Below are 18,804 nucleotides of genomic sequence, written 5' to 3' on the forward strand. Positions count from 1 at the left end.
TGTTGGTGCTATATAAATAAAAGATTATAATAAAAGATAGTAAAGGGGCCTATATGTTCCAACTGGGGTGAAACTAGTGCACATTTGAGCAACCTGATGGTCAAAGGAATGCATAGCACATATTATGGCATATTATGATTTAGTTAGGCAGATCCACTTTTTGTTGCCCCACATGTTTTTTGACATATATTTACGCTTGCCTTATGTCTATGCCATGCATATTCAGATTTCTTCACTATGTTAACTTCTACCACTTCTGCCAGAATGCTCTTCTGCTTATCTATCACTCTCATGGTGATGCCATATCAGGGAACTCCCTTTAAGAAATCGAATGTACTCAGAAAGGGAATGATTCATAATGGAATTATTCTAATTTCTGGCACATTTAATGTCATGATAGACAAATGCCATTTTTGCTGGTTGAAGGGATAGTCTGTGATGTGTTGTACAGGAAAGTGTTAAACAAAATATAAAGCAAAACATTTACAAAGACAGCAGGCAAAATGTGTTTGGTTCATGTATCCAAACTGTAACCTTTCTTAGTCATATGTTCACTATTGTACATTTGATATCCTTTATAACAGTATTAGCCTTCAGACTGGATAGGTTTCCTCGGTGCTGACATAGAAACTGTAATAAGGGGTCATGTGTAATCCAGTAGGGGCACTAATAGAGGTCAGAAAAGAAGATCCTTAATGTCACAGAGATCATGACATTTCAGGCCAGTGGAAAAGAAAGCATTCATATCATCCATGTCCAGTAGATATAGCACATAAGAAGCTATACTTAGGCAGACACACTAGTTTGGCATGCAATCTGCCAATTTACCTAAATCCCACTTTTTTACAATTCTCTACTGTAAACTAACCTTTATAACTGTGTCTAATAAGGAATACGGTATATGTGTAATAGAATCCCACCTTATATGCATACTGGGCAGGAGTCTTAATTTCATGGTCACAGAATCTCATGGTTATTCCTTCCCTTGATTGTCTCACAGAAAATAATCTATATTAACGTACTTTATGAGAACTTTAATATATATTCTTTAAAAGGGTAATAAGTAGATTGTATTGATCCGACGAGTCTTGCCGCTGATTGGCTGCTTGTATCACCCAGTCAGTGACTTTTCTTTTCTGTGCATTCACAGAGGGGGGGTCTTGAATAAGCACTGGACTGTGGTTAAATATCACATCCCAGGAGATTTGTCCAGCAGCACACAGCTCCTGCACGGAAGATATCTGGGGGTGTTCAGGCAAAAGGGCAAGTTCGATATGAGGGGATTGGATGAGCAGAAGAGAGATATTATAAGAAGAGACATCTGATTACTACACTACTGTATTTACATATCTCATCATTCCTGAGTTACAGCAAGCTGCTGTTTCCACAATAATTCCAATGATAGTAAAATTAATACAGCTATATAAATACAATCTTTTTGAACAGGCAAGATTACGTTCCACCATAATGTTTAGGGATGGAAAAGCCTTGATATAGGAACAAGGGACTAATATCTATGTGTGTATCCACTGTCTATAGTTGTGGATGGGTGGTGATACTGGGATGCTACATGTCTTTTTCTGTAGAAAGCAATGCATATGCATGAGAAATTCTAAAATACATCTTGGATGTCCACTTGGTAGGTCAGTGTTAAAATATATCTAAGTGTTAAGTGTAAATACAATGCTGCATATTCTACATGCCTAGACATGAAGAGTCTCGGCTGAACTTTTATATTTAATGCAAAGAGGTAGTGATATTTGGTATGACTTTGTTCTGTTGTATGTGAAAGGGCAGATGAGCTAGGGTTGAACCTATCTGTGACCTGTCTGGCATGCAGCCCCCCTGGACAGGCTAATGAGGCACATTACTGAAAAGGACAGGGCAAGCCATGAGTTGGCATTTAAAACAATTCCCTGACGATAAGAATCATATCCTACCAAAAGTTTGAATAATAAATTATATACACATATATAATTCACACATACAGACAAGTATCCTATACTATTCCAATTTATTCTTGGAATTTACAGTTTGCCTTCAGTATCTGGCAAAAAATCTAGGTTCTGTCCTTCTTTGTATGATACTTGACAAACCCTAAAATTCATGGGAATAAAAATAAAAAATAATGGATAAATTGCTTTCTGACAAGCCAGGATATTGCATTTTTTTTTCTTTGTGTTCTCCAAATGTTATTTTCCATACCGCGGATAGATCTACACTGCAATCATCTAAAAGCTGTTTTCCACTTTCCACTCTTACATAAGAAGACTTGTCTTCTTCATCCAGCAGTTATCATCTCACTTAAAACAACAAAATATGATCTTCCTTTTCTTCCAGCAACTTCCCTTCCAATCTCAGTAGAGTTATTGCCAGTGACTTGTCAAGGTTGATTTCCACCTGAAAGAACGGGCAGTATTATTCTGAAATTGCTCTTTGCTTGGGCAGAGAAGGTTATCTATTTTAGGACGTATACATGTTTTTGTACGGATAGAGACAATTCAAATGTGTATATATATATACAGAGAGGCAGAGATCAAAATATCAATATCTAAAGAGAGAGATTTGCATTAAGAACAACAAAAGACCTAGAAAACCAGAGTTGAGTTGAGATTTAAGCTTAATCTCATATTTTATTAACAACGCTTGAAACATTGTGGTCAGTTCTGATTCTAATAACATTAGGTATTATTTTGAACTATATGTATTTACTCTGTCATTCTGTTGCACTCATCTACACACTTCTTCACACTAATGCTGAGAAACTACTAGCAGGCTTGTTTTCTTTCCAGATACACGACACAACCACTGGACAAAATGCGCTTTGGCTCCCTCTGTCCGGCTCTTGTTATGCGTGAATGAGTTGTCCATTATAAAATGGGACTGCATGTGTGACATACTTTTGTGATTTTTTTCTTTACGGAGATATTGATAAGCATTGTATAACTAGAAGACATTCAGCAGAAGCCATTCAAGATGACCTTGTTTTAGAATATTTCAAAAAGGTTGCAAGGGGCAGCCAAGAGGCAATAGAGAAGGCAAGGTTAAAATTTTAACTTCTTTGAGAGACTGAATAATGGATCAGAATCGTGCGATGCAAAGAGAGATGAGCAGGAAAGGACAAGCAAATTTCAAATGCCTAAAGTCTATTTTAAAAGTGTACCACTGAAAACATGAAAACAACATCAAAGAATAATAAAATACAAAAAAATAACACATGGATTTTTTGACTGTGAGCTTTCTTTCCAGCTGTTAATATGCTGACTTTATGCAATTTGAGATGTAAGTAATAATTCATAATCTGGTTAATAAACTAGGAGCAGACATTCAGGGTTTTGAATAAAAGGCGTTTTATGTTGTTAAAGCGGATTGGACAAGCCTGCTGCTTGCTGTAGTGATAATACCACTTAAATCAATAACATTATTGTTTTATTTGACTATCCTCCTTTTTTTTACTATGTAAAGATGAGCAAATTGTTATTTCAGAAAAAAACAGTGTGGAATTTTAATATGTTAAAAATGAAGGTGTTAAAAATCATGTTATTTGCTCTATTTCAGAATCAAAATCAAAACGTTTTTAAGAAATAGCACAGCTCCCCAAACCACCCTTAACCAATACCGTGTTTATGAAGGCATCATGTTTTCTCTAATGAATTTTTATTTTACTATGACAATATATTTAAAAAATCCTCAACTAAAAATCTTTACAGGATCGTGCACCTAACCCTAATGAACGAAGAACAAGCACAACCACGTTAACGGTTGACGTTCTTGATGGAGACGATCTTGGACCTGTGTTCCTTCCTTGCAACCTTGTGAACAACACCCGTGACTGTCGTCCTTTAACATACCGAGCTAGTCTGCCAGAGCTGAGTGGTCCAGTAAGTAACAGATGCACTTAAAAGTGGAGCTCCCACCATTTTTATTACTAGTTTGAGGCTAAAAAATGTTTTCAAAAATATTGTGCTTTTTTTAAACTTGTTTTTGCATAATATAAAGTTTTCAGAAGACTGCATATTATCATATGATATGTGTTCTAGCTGTGTCATCTTGGCTCATTCTACTAGACAAGCACAGTGACTTCTTATCGTACTGCTTTTGGTAAGCAATGGAACAGCTTAGTCATAACCACCCAGTGGGACATTCTGACTATAGGACTTCATTAGCATTGCTACAAAACTTCAGCTCAGCGTGATGATTGTACAAGGAAGGTCCAAGTTTTGTCAGTGGTAACCCACATTACTCTATATCGCACTGTAATTTATGCAGAAAAGGAGAAAATATTTTTTCCATGTGAAGATAGGATGCACGTACATATGGACAGAAACAAAGTATTGTAATAAGTAATAAATCTATTGGCTAGGCTAATGGTATCATAATTATACTCATATAGCTTTATTTTCAGACACTAATGGCCCAGTTGTTTTCTGAGAGTAAGCAGGCTTCTTCTTGTACTTCAAAGATGTCCTGAAGGTTTTTATTTGGCTCCTGCGATACACATCCACACAGAAATAACACAGCAATTGAAAAAATCAATATTTGCATTTTGCTGACAATAATCTTTAAATTAAATAGGCTCCATTGTTTTTTTTTCCTTGTCCTTCTGTATATCTCTGATGAATCATAACTCTGTTTTATTCATATCTGTTCATTATTCATTGTAAGGATTCACAATTAATCAACATTTTAGGCGTCTATTTGGCTTTCAAATTTATGTCTGTGACCTTCTCTTTTAGAAGATAAAGATAAAATGACAATATTGGTTACATTCTGACACTGGTGTAGCTAAATAAAAAAAATTCTAAAAGCATTTATATTTATACTTGTAGAGAGTAGTACCGGAAATCTTCTTTTTCTTTATTTCACATTTATACATAATGCTTCCATCTTACTTGGAAGTTATACATTGGGCACTTAAATTGTGTCCGGAAACAATAAAAGTTATTGAGCGTTATATGCCACTGAAACCAGAAATGTTATTAAATTATATCTTTGTGTACGTGTAATGTGTTTTATTTAGTGTAACGATTATGGTGAGGTAGGACCCCAGATGGCAGAGTTAGCCAGGCCAAACAGGAACCAGAAAGTCAGACAGGTAATCAGGATAAGCCAAATCAGAATCCAGAGACGAGGTCAAACAAGCCGAATCAAATACCAGACGAACAGGAATCAGGAGCCAAATCAGGAGACAGGAACGAAGTCAGCAAGCCGGGTCAAACGAAGAAATAGTCACAGCAACTCGTACAGGAAAACCACAGAATACACCAACCAAGGGTGAACCAGAAGAGGAAGTCCAGGTTTAAATAGGGACAGGTGGAGGTGTGTCCTGCATTAAGGAGGTCACCCGAGGCTATAAGAACACGTTATGTATGTAACGTGTAATATTACTTTTTGGCCACACGGTGGCGCTGTGCTACCTGTTTGCCGCGTGGTCGGCCACGCGGTGAAGACGCCGACCGGGTAGCGGTGGTACTAGCTGCCCGGGAAGCCGGCTGAGGAGGCAGCGTCGCGGGACCAGCCACGGGGCGGGACCGGAGAGGCAGGTAAGTCCTTACAGTACCCCCCCCTCGAGAACCGCCCGAAGGGCGACCAGGACCCCTGCCAGGCCTCCCGGGGTATTTGGAATGGAAGAGGCGAACCAGCCGAGGCGCGCGGACTTCGGAGGCGGGCACCCAAGATCTTTCTTCAGGTCCATAACCCTTCCAGTGAACCAGATATTGCAGAGCACCCCGGAAGATGCGGGAATCGAGGATGGAACGGATCTCGTAGTTCTCCGAGGAAGTGACAGAAACGGGACCAGGGCTGGCCAGAGGACGAGTAAAACGGGAGAACAACACTGGCTTCAGGAGGGAGACATGAAACGTGCGAGGAATACGAAGGTTACGTGGCAGGTTCAGTTCATATGTGACAGGGTTGATACGGCGGAGGATGGAGTATGGTCCAATAAAGCACGGTGCTAGTTTTTGCGAAGGACAGCGAAGGCGTATGTGACGGGTAGAGAGCCACACCTTGTCTCCAGGCATATAGGAAGGGGCAGGTAACCTTTTACGGTCATAATACCTCTTTTGTGTCTGAGAAGCAGCTATGGACGCAGAGCGGACAGAGGACCAAACAGAAGACAGGTGTTTTAGGTGTGCGTCCAAAGCAGGTACCCCTACCTCTGGGGTGTCTGTAGGCGAAACAACCGGGTGGAAACCGTAGACACAATAAAAGGGAGTGTGTTGGGTGGAGCCTTGCACGGAGTTATTGAGGGCGAACTCCGCAAGCGGGAGGAGGTCAGCCCAGTCGTTCTGGTTGTCGTTAACAAAAGCTCGTAGATATTGTTCAAGGCGCTGATTAGAACGTTCCGCTGCCCCGTTGGTTTGGGGGTGATAAGCCGTGGAAAAGGACAGGGTGATACCTATGGCTTTACAGAAGGACCTCCAGAACCGGGAGATGAACTGGACTCCACGGTCAGATACGATGTCCTGGGGAATTCCGTGGAGTCTAACAACTTCTCTCATGAAGATGTCCGCGAGTTCTCTGGCTGAGGGAAGTTTAACTAGCGGAACAAAATGAACCATCCTGGAAAAGCGGTCCACGATGGTGAGTATGGTGGTGTAGCGGCGGGATAGAGGAAGTTCCACTATGAAGTCCATGGCAATATGGGTCCAGGGACGACAAGGCACTGGAAGGGGCCGTAGGTGACCAGCTGGAGGAGTCCTGGGGGTCTTGGTAGTGGCACATATGCGGCAGGATCTGAGGTAATCAGCCACGTCTTGTCTCCAGGAGGGCCACCAAAAACGGAGGCCTAGGGCCTGGCAGGTGCGTCGAAGACCAAGGTGGCCAGAAAACTTTGTGGAATGGTGTAACTGAAGTATCCTTTCACGGTACACAGGAGGCACAAACAGTTTGCCAGGTGGGGTATGGGCTGGAGCAGATGGTTGGCTGGCTTGAATGCGTTGCAGGAGGGGAGAAGCAATGGCTAGAGATACAGCGGAGATAATACGGTTAGCTGGGACGATGGGTTCCGGGTCTGGTTTCTCCTCTGTGGCTGTGCAGAACATACGGGATAAAGCGTCGGCCTTGGTATTTTTAGACCCCGGGCGATAGGAAATAACATAATTAAAACGGGATAAGAAGAGAGTCCATCGTGCTTGCCTGGGGGTTAAACGTTTGGCATCAGCAATATACTGGAGGTTCTTGTGGTCTGTGAGAATAGTAACAGGTATGCGGGAACCCTCCAGGAGATGACGCCACTCAGTAAGGGCGAGGATGACTGCCAGTAGTTCCCGGTTGCCGATGTCATAGTTCCTCTCCGCATGAGAAAAGCGTTTGGAAAAGAACCCACAAGGATGTAGCGGCCCTTCATATGTTTTCCGCTGAGATAAGACCGCTCCAGCGCCGATTTCTGAAGCGTCTACTTCTATAACGAAGGGTTGAGAGACATCAGGGTGAACGAGGACCGGAGCAGACACAAACAGATTCTTCAATTTCTGGAAGGCCTGAACAGCGGAGGCAGGCCAATTATGACAGTCAGACCCCTTTTTAGTGAGCGCAGTCATGGGAGCCACAACCTTAGAAAAGTCTCGGATAAATCGTCTATAATAGTTAGCAAAGCCGAGGAACCTCTGGAGGGCTTTCAGTCCTTGTGGTTGAGGCCATTGCAGAATGGCATGCAGCTTGTCAGGATCCATTTCGAACCCTGTATCGCTAATGACATAACCAAGGAAGGGTACGCGGGAAACTTCAAATACGCATTTCTCCAATTTAGCGTATAAACGGTTTTCACGAAGGCGTGCCAGGACCTTTTTAACGTGTATCCGATGTGAAATAGGGTCCGGCGAGTGGATAAGTATGTCATCAAGGTAGATGACAACGAATTGGTGAAGATAGTCCCGGAAACAGTCATTAACGAATTCCTGAAATACTGCTGGGGCGTTACAGAGCCCAAATGGCATTACTGTATACTCGTAATGGCCAGAGCGGGTATTAAAAGCTGTCTTCCACTCATCGTTCTGACGGATACGAATGAGGTTGTAAGCACCACGTAAGTCCAATTTAGTGAACACCTTTGATCCCTTCAGGCGGTCGAACAACTCGGTAATGAGTGGCAAGGGGTATGTGTTTTTAATGGTGATTCGATTGAGGCCCCGATAGTCTATGCACGGGCGTAGACCGCCATCTTTTTTAGACACAAAAAAGAAGCCTGCACCGGCGGGAGAAGCGGAGCGGCGGATAAAGCCCTTTTGGAGGTTTTCTTGGACGTAGGCCTCCATGGCCTCAGTCTCGGCCGGGGATAACGGATACACTCTGCCCCTTGGGGGTACGGTGCCAGGAAGCAGGTCAATAGGGCAATCATAGGGACGGTGAGGAGGCAAGGAGTCAGCCTCTTTCTTATCAAACACGTCAGCATATCCCTGGTATTGCGGAGGCAGGGTGGTGGTATCCAAAGAGGCGATTTTCACTAAGCATGGTTGAGGGAACATGCAGGAGGAGCACCGCCAGGAAGTGATCTCACGGGTAGACCAATCGATGTCAGGGTTATGCAGCTGCAGCCAAGGGTAGCCCAAGACAATGGGGGCAGCTGGAGTAGTTATCACATGGAGCGTTATAGTCTCTGTATGGAGAACCCCAACTCTGAGACGAAGCGGGATAGTTTCGTGGGTCACCGCTGCAGGTTGAAGAGGTCGACCGTCAATGGCCTCCACGAAGATCGGGGAGGTTTTCTCCTGCAAGGGTATATTGTGGAGCCTGCAGAAGTCATGGTCAATAAAGTTTCCTGCAGCTCCAGAGTCTATAAGGGCTGGAGCCAGAATGGTGCTTTCCTGAATAGTGAGAGATGTAGGCACAAACATACGAGGCGCCCGGTCATGGGGAAAGGCAGCAGAAAGGCCTAGAGGAGGTACCCCAACCCTCCTTAGGCCTTGTAGTTTCCCTGCTTCACAGGGCAGGAACGCACATAATGTCCTTGTTTGCCACAGTACATACAGAGGTTCTGTTGCCGCTGCAGGGATCTCTCCTCCTCAGAGAGACGTGTGGAGCCGATCTGCATGGGCTCCTCAGGCGGAAGAGAAGCAGAGTCAGAAGAAGCCGGACGTGGAACAAAACGTACTGGAGCCCTCCTTTGGCGATCTCGCTGTACCTGGCGTTCCCGGAGGCGCAGATCAATGTGGCCAATGTAGGCGATGAGTTCTTCCAAATCCGTGGGCAGGTCCCGGGCAGCCACCTCATCTTTTAGGCAGTCAGATAGGCCATTAGTGAAGGCAGCAACCAAGGCATCGTTGTTCCATGCCACTTCTGCAGCCAGTGTACGGAACTCAATGGCATAGTCAGATAAACTGCGTGTACCCTGACGCAGTGAAAAAAGACTTGACGAGGCAATATGGCCGCGACCCGGCCTATCAAACACTTGACGGAAAGTGGTTACAAAGTCAGTATAATCGTTGACCACTGGAGAATTGCGTTCCCAAAGAGGAGTTGCCCAGGCCAGAGCCCTGTCAGTGAGTAGGGAGATGACATACCCCACACGAGCTCTGTCGGAAGGAAACAAGTAGGGAGACATCTCAAAGTTAATGGAGCACTGATTGAGGAATCCACGACAGGTAGCAGGATCTCCTCCATATCTGGGAGGAGGTGGTAAACGGAGGGTATGAAGACCTGGATCAGCAGGCGGTGGAACAGCAACAGGTGCAGCAGCAGGCACAGGAGGAGGACCACGTGCTGGATCGGTCCTCGCCAGGAGTGTTTGCAAAGCCTGCGTAAACTGGTCCATGCGATGATCCAGACTTTCAATACGGGCTTCACAGGTAGACATCTTCTGGCCAATCTCCGCGGGGTCCATGGTGACCCTTGGTACTGTAACGATTATGGTGAGGTAGGACCCCAGATGGCAGAGTTAGCCAGGCCAAACAGGAACCAGAAAGTCAGACAGGTAATCAGGATAAGCCAAATCAGAATCCAGAGACGAGGTCAAACAAGCCGAATCAAATACCAGATGAACAGGAATCAGGAGCCAAATCAGGAGACAGGAACGAAGTCAGCAAGCCGGGTCAAACGAAGAAATAGTCACAGCAACTCGTACAGGAAAACCACAGAATACACCAACCAAGGGTGAACCAGAAGAGGAAGTCCAGGTTTAAATAGGGACAGGTGGAGGTGTGTCCTGCATTAAGGAGGTCACCCGAGGCTATAAGAACACGTTATGTATGTGTGCTACCTGTTTGCCGCGTGGTCGGCCACGCGGTGAAGACGCCGACCGGGTAGCGGTGGTACTAGCTGCCCGGGAAGCCGGCTGAGGAGGCAGCGTCGCGGGACCAGCCACGGGGCGGGACCGGAGAGGCAGGTAAGTCCTTACATTTAGATTTTATTTTAATCCCTCTTCCAAAATGTATAATGGAGCGCTTAATTATTTTACTGAGATTCCTTCCATATAAAAAATATTTTTGAGGGTCATGTCTAATGAGGATTTCCCCAGTTTGTATATCAGACCCAAAATGCAAAACTATTCTTAATTATAGAGGAATAAAATAATTTATGATTAGTACACTCAATACACCCAGTCTTTTCTAGACTTGTGAATTTAGATTCGTACATGTTTTAACGAAATGCTCTTGTTTCGCCAAGTCGTGTCCCTGTCTCCTTGCCAAGCAGCTCTGCTTCTTCTCTTACATCTTCTGTTCTTCTGTCTTCTTTCTTTTTTCTTCATCCGCTACGTCCGAACAGGAACCAGACTGACACATAAAAATAAAATATAAATATACTTTATTAAATAAAAAGCAAACAGGCAAGATTGTGATCCAAAGAAAAAAAAAACAAGAAACAAGCCAGGGTCAGTAACCAAAGTGGGTAACCAGATGAACATTGATGTCAGGGAATCGATGCCAGAGAACAGGAGCCAGGAGTAGGGTGACCATATTTTATTTCTGCCATTCAGGGACACACTATGAAGCGCATGAGATCACACACACACAGGTGTGTGTATATGGATTGTCCCAGATTGAGGCTGCCCGGGACCCGGGACTTAAAGTCCCATTGCGGGACTGTCCAGGGCAATCCGGGACATGTGGTCATCCTAGCCAGGAGGGAAGTCAGACGAGACCAGGAAATACACAGAAACACAGGAACCCAGGAGCCTAGCTGCTTAAAAGCCTAGAAGGAATTGGCTGATATTGTAATATTGTAAAGAGGATTGGAGTCTGCTCTTAGTTGTTGGGTGCAAAGCACGAAAGGTGTTCACCTACAGGATGTCGAGTTCTCACTGAGGTTGGCCAAATTAGTAAAATTGGCATATTAAATGTTTATGCTTATTTTCTCCCATGTTGCGGACCCAAATACTCTTTACAATATAAATTCAGGATTAAATCTGTTGTGTAGTAAAATAATTCATTTTCTTTGCTCAGTCTTTATTTTAACCTTGATAAAGAACTTGCAGTAATAATGTCAGTAATGCAGTAATGTCAATGTTTCTTAGTCCCTTTTAGAACTGACTAATGTAGTTATTAAGTATTCTTCAAGTAGATCTGCGTCATTGACCTGTGTGGTTCCTTCATCCATTGTCATTGAAAATTTGCCATTGCAAAACACTTGGTGTTAGCTATGTCATTTATTTATTTATTGTAATAGAAATATAATCATAATTTCTCTGAAGTAACCCTAGGATCTGTGGGAAAAAAATATTTTTGTCATAACTGAAGAATAAGAAAACTAGTGAAAAACAAAACAAAAAGTACAATTTGCAAAGTACTTCAGACATTAAGCAAAACCTATTGAAGGATTATTCAAGAGTCAAGATCAAAGATTTTGTTAGCCCAAATAGTTTTTTCCTTGAATCTTTATTTTTTTTCCTTTGCGTATGTAAATGTATTTGGCATTCTGATGAGGGTTTATTTGTATTGTAATTGAAATTGAACTGATTTTAATTGCATGATGGAGTTTGATGGATTGAGAGTTTATAACAGATGTTCAGTGTAAATTGTTGACCTGATTTTCAGCAGATGCCATTTCATGCGGATAATTAGCAAATCTTGATCTTAAACCTTTGCACAGGTTATAGGCAGTATGGGATAATGTGTTATAAACGGCAGGAAGACACATTTTAACTACATTTCTTTCAGCGTGAAATCTAATGTTACTTTGACTTCAACTGGCCACAGTCCTGATCACAGCATGGAATTGTAGAAATCTGAATTAATTCATATAGATGCCGCAAATAATGTCATACACATACACATTTCATTATTCTTGTTAACGGCTTCTAAAGCCAATGCATAAAATATATTTACCTTATTTGCTCGATTATAAGACGAGGTTTTTTCCAGAGCAAACGCTCTGAAAAATACCCCTCGTCTTATAATCGGGGTCGTCTTACAATCAGACCTCAACTAGGTCTGACTATGAGACTAAGAGCCAGATCCCCCGCAGTGATGCAGGACACCTGGATCCCCCCCCCAACTTAACGGTACTTCTGAGTCCCTGGTGCTTAGTCCGGGCAGCGTGAAGAGCGCTGCGCGATTCGCGTACACGACTTCTCCTGCAGCCGGGAAGAGGTGCGTTTAGCAGCGGGGTTGTCTGAGCAGAGTTCCCTGTGATCTATCAAAAGTCGTCCAAGGAAGGAAAATCGATGAAGCTGCGACAGGGTCATGGGTGGCCAAGGCTCACTGATGCATGTGCGGAGCGAAGGCTGGCCCATGTGGTCAAATCCAACAGAAGAGCTACGTTAGCTCAAATTGCTGAAAATTATTAACACACAATGCAACACCGTTTGTTGCGTATAAGGCTGCACTACTTTACGCCTACAATGGACACATAAGTGTAACAACTGGACCATGGAGCAATGGAAGAAGGTGACCTGGTGTGATGAATCACGTTTTATTTTACATCACATGGATGGCTGGGTGCATGCGCGTGGCTTACCTGGAGAACACATGGTGCCAGGATACACTATGGAAAGAAGGCAATCCAGCGGAGGTAGTGTGATTCTTTAGACTATGTTCTGCTGGAAAACCTTGGGTCCTGTCATTTATGTGGATGTTACTTTGACACATACCACCTACCTAAGCATTGTTGCAGACCATGCACACCCTTTAATAGACACAGTTTTCCTTGGTAGTATTGGCCTCTTTCGGCAAAAATGGTTCAGGGATGGTTTGAGGAACACAACAAAGAGTTCAAGGTGTTGACTTGGCCTCCAAATTCCCCAGATCTCAATCCAGTGGAGCACCTGTGGGATGTGCTGGACAAACAAGTCCGATCCACGGAGGCCCCACCTCGCAATTTACAAGAGTTAAAGGATCTACTTCTAACGTCTAACGATACCCCAGCACACCTTCGGAGGCCTAGTGGAGTCCATACCTCAATGGGTCAGGGCTGTTTTGACGGCAAAAGGAGGCCCTCATACAATTTTAGGCAGTTGGTTATAATGTTATGGCTGATCGATGTATATGGGAGATGTTTTGCATTTGGAGAGCAGATCAGGCCAATGCCCTGAAACTCTTGAAATATTAACCCTTTAATATCTCATCTTGTAGATTATATGTAGTGACTCACCAAATGTCATACCCAAATGACTCTAATACTAGTCCTCCTGAAAACCTTGACTTGTCATTATTCAAAGATACACTTAAAGGAGTCATCTTCATTCAAGCAGGGATATAAACCATAACCTACTAGAAGCAAAAGCACAAACTGGGAGTCAGCTCCATACTGTGTGACCCTGAGAATCTATCCCTTTACTCTGAGGCCCTAATGTTCAATTTATTCAGTTTGATAGACTATCTCTCATATACTCTGTCTGTTTCTTTTTATCCTTCTCAAGAAAAACATATAAAATAGCAATTTCATTTTATTGGATGCTTATCTTTAGATGAGTAATTTTCTTCTGTATCCTAGTTTGTACAATAAAAGGATGGAATAACACAATCTAATTCCTACTGTTGGATTATAGGCCTGTTTTGCACGCTGTGCATGTGGTATGTTGGCTACAGAGAATAGCAAAGGGGCTTAGTAATGAGTTTTCCTCAGTGGTGATTGTTTTCAGTTCTATTAAGCTTGTGATATCTTGGAGAGGATAATATTTAGAATACTAAGCTTTCAAAAATGTCATTTTTCTATGTATGTTGATAATGACTCATTAAGGTAGCTAAAACACATTTGTACTAAAAGTATTGAATGTTACTGAAGAAATTTAATCTCTTCACATCTGTTAGATGTCTACTTAAATGGAAATTATGGCTAAATGTTTTATTTTCTGTAATTGTGTCTTAGGATATGCGCAATGCCCCCTGTGAAAAAGTAATTGCAATGTTATGATCGTCTTTGATCACTATTAATAAAATGAACAATATATGTTCATTGAAATTGTGTCTTTTTATGAAATAGTTTTTTTTCTATATCAGATAATGACATAATACTGTAAGTTTCAATAGGCAAGTCATAACATCGCCTGTAAAGTGTTATGTAAAAGTAATTTTTAACTTTTCATAGATTAACAAACAGTTATGTAAAAATTGTCTCATCCGATGCACTCGGTCACACACACCATGTAATGTCATGTTATAAATCTGCTATCTGCCCATCTCCCAGTGTAAGCAATGCACTATATCCTATTAAACTTTTTACAACTGGTATTATATACCATTATATACTTTGATGAGAAAGCGATATTTTAGTGTTTCCCTTTAAATGTTATTTCCTAACTAGTTTTGACGCCATAGAAATTAGATCATTCTTCAATTCATTTTAATGTTTACAACAATGGCTCCATTTGCAATTCATAACCTATGTTAATGCAATGCCATTTCTTTTAATGTTTTTAACAAATATTTTATTTGCCGTGCGGTTGACTTTAATGTAGCACTAAATTGTTTTGTGTGTTTTTTGAAGACATCATTTCCCTTTTTTTGGTGCCAAGCACAATGCCCTTAAGTGTTTTTCTTTCATATAATATTAGTAAAAGCTCGGCTTAAAGGGGAACTATATGCAAAAGAAATTAAATATGCAATATTTGCAGCAAAAAGTCACATATATTAATATTATAGTTTGAATCTGTTCTTTAATGGGATACTCACCTATCCTATGTTATTTTTTCTATCTCCTGATGATCGCCTGCATTGTGCGACATAATCACATTAAATCATCTTGCTGCAAAATATGTGAAATATATTTTTAGAAAATAGTTAAATATGTCTGTATTTGCGACTGACTTCATGTACCACACTTCTAATGTCAACTCAGGCTTGTATTGCCCCTCTGTGTCCAAAATCCAGCTAGGATGGACAGACAACTGTAGAAAACAGGAACATAGGGACCCCCATGCAAGACCCTAATCAGTCCTCGTCTCAGATTCAGGTTAAAATATGGCTTGAGACTTTAAGTTTGTCTTGACCATATGTGTGTTGGAAAGGTAATGAGTACCTATTCCATTCTTGGACCGATGAGTGCTAACTCTGTCCTCTATTTGAACTTAAAAACACAAGGAAGATAAAGGTGATAAAGCCAAGTTTTGTCAACTTATAGTATTGCTTACTGTTTTGCTTGTTTTCTATTTTCCATAGGACAGATTTTTTTCCATCTCTGTTTTGTCAAACATTATTGTAAAATTTTTATATAAATGGACATTTTAATTTTTGTTCTGTAATACCAATGGCTACCTTGAATATAATGGTCCTTAAAGTCACAATGGATCTTGAAAAGGAAATATTTCACTTTTCTGTATTTCTCTCTATTGGAGTTTTTTTAGTTAAAGGTACTATTCAGATCTGCAAGTATATTCAAAACGCTTTAGTTAAAAACAATACAGAATTCTCTTAAGAAGTACTTTCTGTTCCTATGGCAACAAAAACTTTCATACTATAATCATTTTCCATTTGTGTCTTAGGCTAAATGTAAGGATTTCCTGTTAATGCATGATATGATAAAATAACTAGATCTGGATGGGGTTCCAGAATTTAAAGGGACGTTCCAGTTATTAAATGTACTTTAGTGGTCCATTTTGCAAATGAATAGGGAAGATTCTACAGAATCCCCCAAATGGATCACCCCAGCTAAATGCCTGTTTAGACCCTAGTGTGGATGTGTAATGTCTTCTCTTTGATTTCAATGGAAACACGTTCCTGCCACTGGTCTGGGAATTAAAACCAGCCCTCGAAATAATTGAATACCAGCCTCATATTTCATGGTCCAATTTTTGGAGGAATTGCAAATATAAGTTTTGTTTAGAATAGGGACAAACTCTGCTTTTTAACGTATATTTGAAAAACACACTAGTGATAAATAAGATACATATTTATGACTAGTGTGTTTTGCAAATATACTTTAAAATGCAAGCTTTGTCCCTATTCATAGTTCCTAATATCACTGTGGCCAAAGACATCATGAAGTGAGCTGGGACCAACTAAGAGAGAGCACCAGTATAGTTTGCATAATATAAACAACATCTTAATATGAAATTAACCGTATTCAAAAAATTACTTTCACAGTAGGTGATAAACGTTACAAATAAACTTGTAGCTCTTCTAAAAATTAGAGCTAACAATGTAAGGGAGGGTTGTGTGAGCAGTATGGCTTATCAGAAAGAATGAATGTGTATATGTAGATACAGTATATCACAAAAGTGAGTACACCCCTCACATTTTTGTAAATATTTTATTATAACTTTTCATGTGACAACACTGAAGAAATGACACTCTGCTACAATGTACAGTAGTGAGTGTACAGCCTGTATAACAGTGTAAATTTGCTGTGCCCTCAAAATAACTCAACACACAACCATTAATGTCTAAACCTTTCACATATCGATGGCGGTCCGGACCATCTCCTCTGTTGTCAGTTCCCACATTTCTGTATTGAGGTTGCACTGCATGCCGTTGTTACTTTTGTAGCATGGCTGCAAATTCTGTATCAGGTAAGTGTTTTTTCTCTGTTTTGGAAGAATGCACGTGTAATTGTTTACATAGTACTTCAGAATGCTTTTTTCCATGGCAGATGTGTCAGAGACATTAGAATGTGCCTTTAACAGCATTACGAATATTTTGTCCAGTATAGATTATTATTCAGCTAAGTAGGAGGAACAGCACCCATGATATGCCTGCTTAATAGATATATACTTTCCTGGCAGCTTTGTGGTGGCTTTGTATTTCCACTCAATAAAATGTAGCCGAACTGGATTCAGCATAGTTTGATATGGAATTTATTCATAAAAAAATGCCAGCAGAATTATTTTAAGATCTCCTCTGTCGCTAGGAAATAGCTTTATTATTATGTAATACATTTCTTGTTGTTATTATTGGAAAAAAGCTTTAATGTCACCTTTATATTCATGATGTTGGGCTCAGTTGGTCCTGCAGTACAAGGTACCTCTTTTATTCCTATAAATATATAGCAGGGTAGCCTACTAGAGGTCAAGGTTGTATGTAGATAGGGTGACAGCATCAATTTGGCTAAAAGTATATTCATCTGGCAGCAGGTCTGTTGGTATTATAAATGTCAGATGGCTACAATTGTTTTCTATCAGAATGAAGAACAATATCGAAGGGAAAGGACAGTATTAAAGGATTCCATTATATTGTGTGGATGTATACAAAGAATTTGATATTTATTTTACTTTTTATTTATAGTTAATTTATCCAAGGCATGTTATAAGATTAGTATATATAGTATGAAAAATTCACGAGGATGCCTGGGAACATCCCAAGGTAGGCAGGGGTGAGCCTAGTAACACACTGTTGCTAACACCATACAGTAACACACACACACACAGTTTTAACAACATATGCACACAGATGCTAACACACACCCACACACTGACCCAACATAATATATATATATATATATATATATATATATATATATATATATATATATATATATATATATATATATATATATATATATAAATATATTCTTTTATTTATTTTTTTTACAACTCCTCTCTCACAATGCTGTTCCTTCCTCCTCCCCCTTACCTCCCTCCATGCAGGCTGTGGCCCTCACATGTTATATAACCACGTTGGTCACCTTAGATTCCAGGTGGCACCCACCTTAGCCCACACCAGAGGGTCCCAGCTACCCAGGAGACTCTGAGGTTTTCCAGGAGACTCTGGGTAAAACCTGGGAAGATCTCATGTATGCTCATGACATAAGGTAAACGGAGAGTGGCTTACAATCTAGATTAAATGGAAGACAAGTAAAACATAGAGGAGGAAGTTGCAAGTCTTCTTCTTTGCCTCTGTAATGTTGTGGCACCCCTCTGTGCTAAGGTAGAAAAACACTAGAGTTTTTCATATACATTTAGAAGGTTTTGTGTACGTTTCCCTACAAAAGCATACAAATGTATCACCCTCAATCGCAGAGGGAAAGTAGAAGCAGCAGCCAGGATAATAGTCAAAGCAGTTATTTTCTTTATTTCTGAAAACACCTTTTTGTATAGTATCTTAATCAGCACACATTTTTTGTTCTAGCTTTAGTTCTAGTTTTTTGCTCTCCACCAGTTGCTGCATTTATTGTAATACATTGTCCTTGAAGTCCTTCACACCTATAGAAGCAGCTGTTTTTTGTCTGTGTGTATTCAATATGATTCACAGAATGGTTTATTTAGAAATGAAACAAAGCTTTGGAAAGAAATCTTTATACAGCAGCTCTCTTGAGCCACTTATATAATGAATTGAAAAAATAATATGAGCATTTCCATATCCTTTCTATACTACTCCCCAGTCTGCTCCTTATCTACCATATATTTCCTTAATCTGATTTTTTTTTTTTTTACTGGGAAATACTTTTCTGTACTTGTCATTACTAATGACCTAATTGTTGTGACAAAGAATCTCA

General features: G+C 40.8%; 1 protein-coding gene across 1 annotated transcript in view; it reads left to right on the forward strand.

Annotated features, from left to right (window-relative positions):
* Positions 1-18,804, forward strand: part of PCDH15 (protocadherin related 15) — a 280,874-nt gene that overhangs the window by 141,596 nt on the left and 120,474 nt on the right. Inside the window, exon 8 of the mRNA XM_053451264.1 lies at positions 3,711-3,881. Coding sequence (XP_053307239.1) covers positions 3,711-3,881 — 171 coding nt within the window. The remainder of the gene's footprint in view (positions 1-3,710; positions 3,882-18,804) is intronic.

Source organism: Spea bombifrons, chromosome 11, assembly GCF_027358695.1.
Source record: "Spea bombifrons isolate aSpeBom1 chromosome 11, aSpeBom1.2.pri, whole genome shotgun sequence".
NCBI lineage: Eukaryota > Metazoa > Chordata > Amphibia > Anura > Pelobatidae > Spea > Spea bombifrons.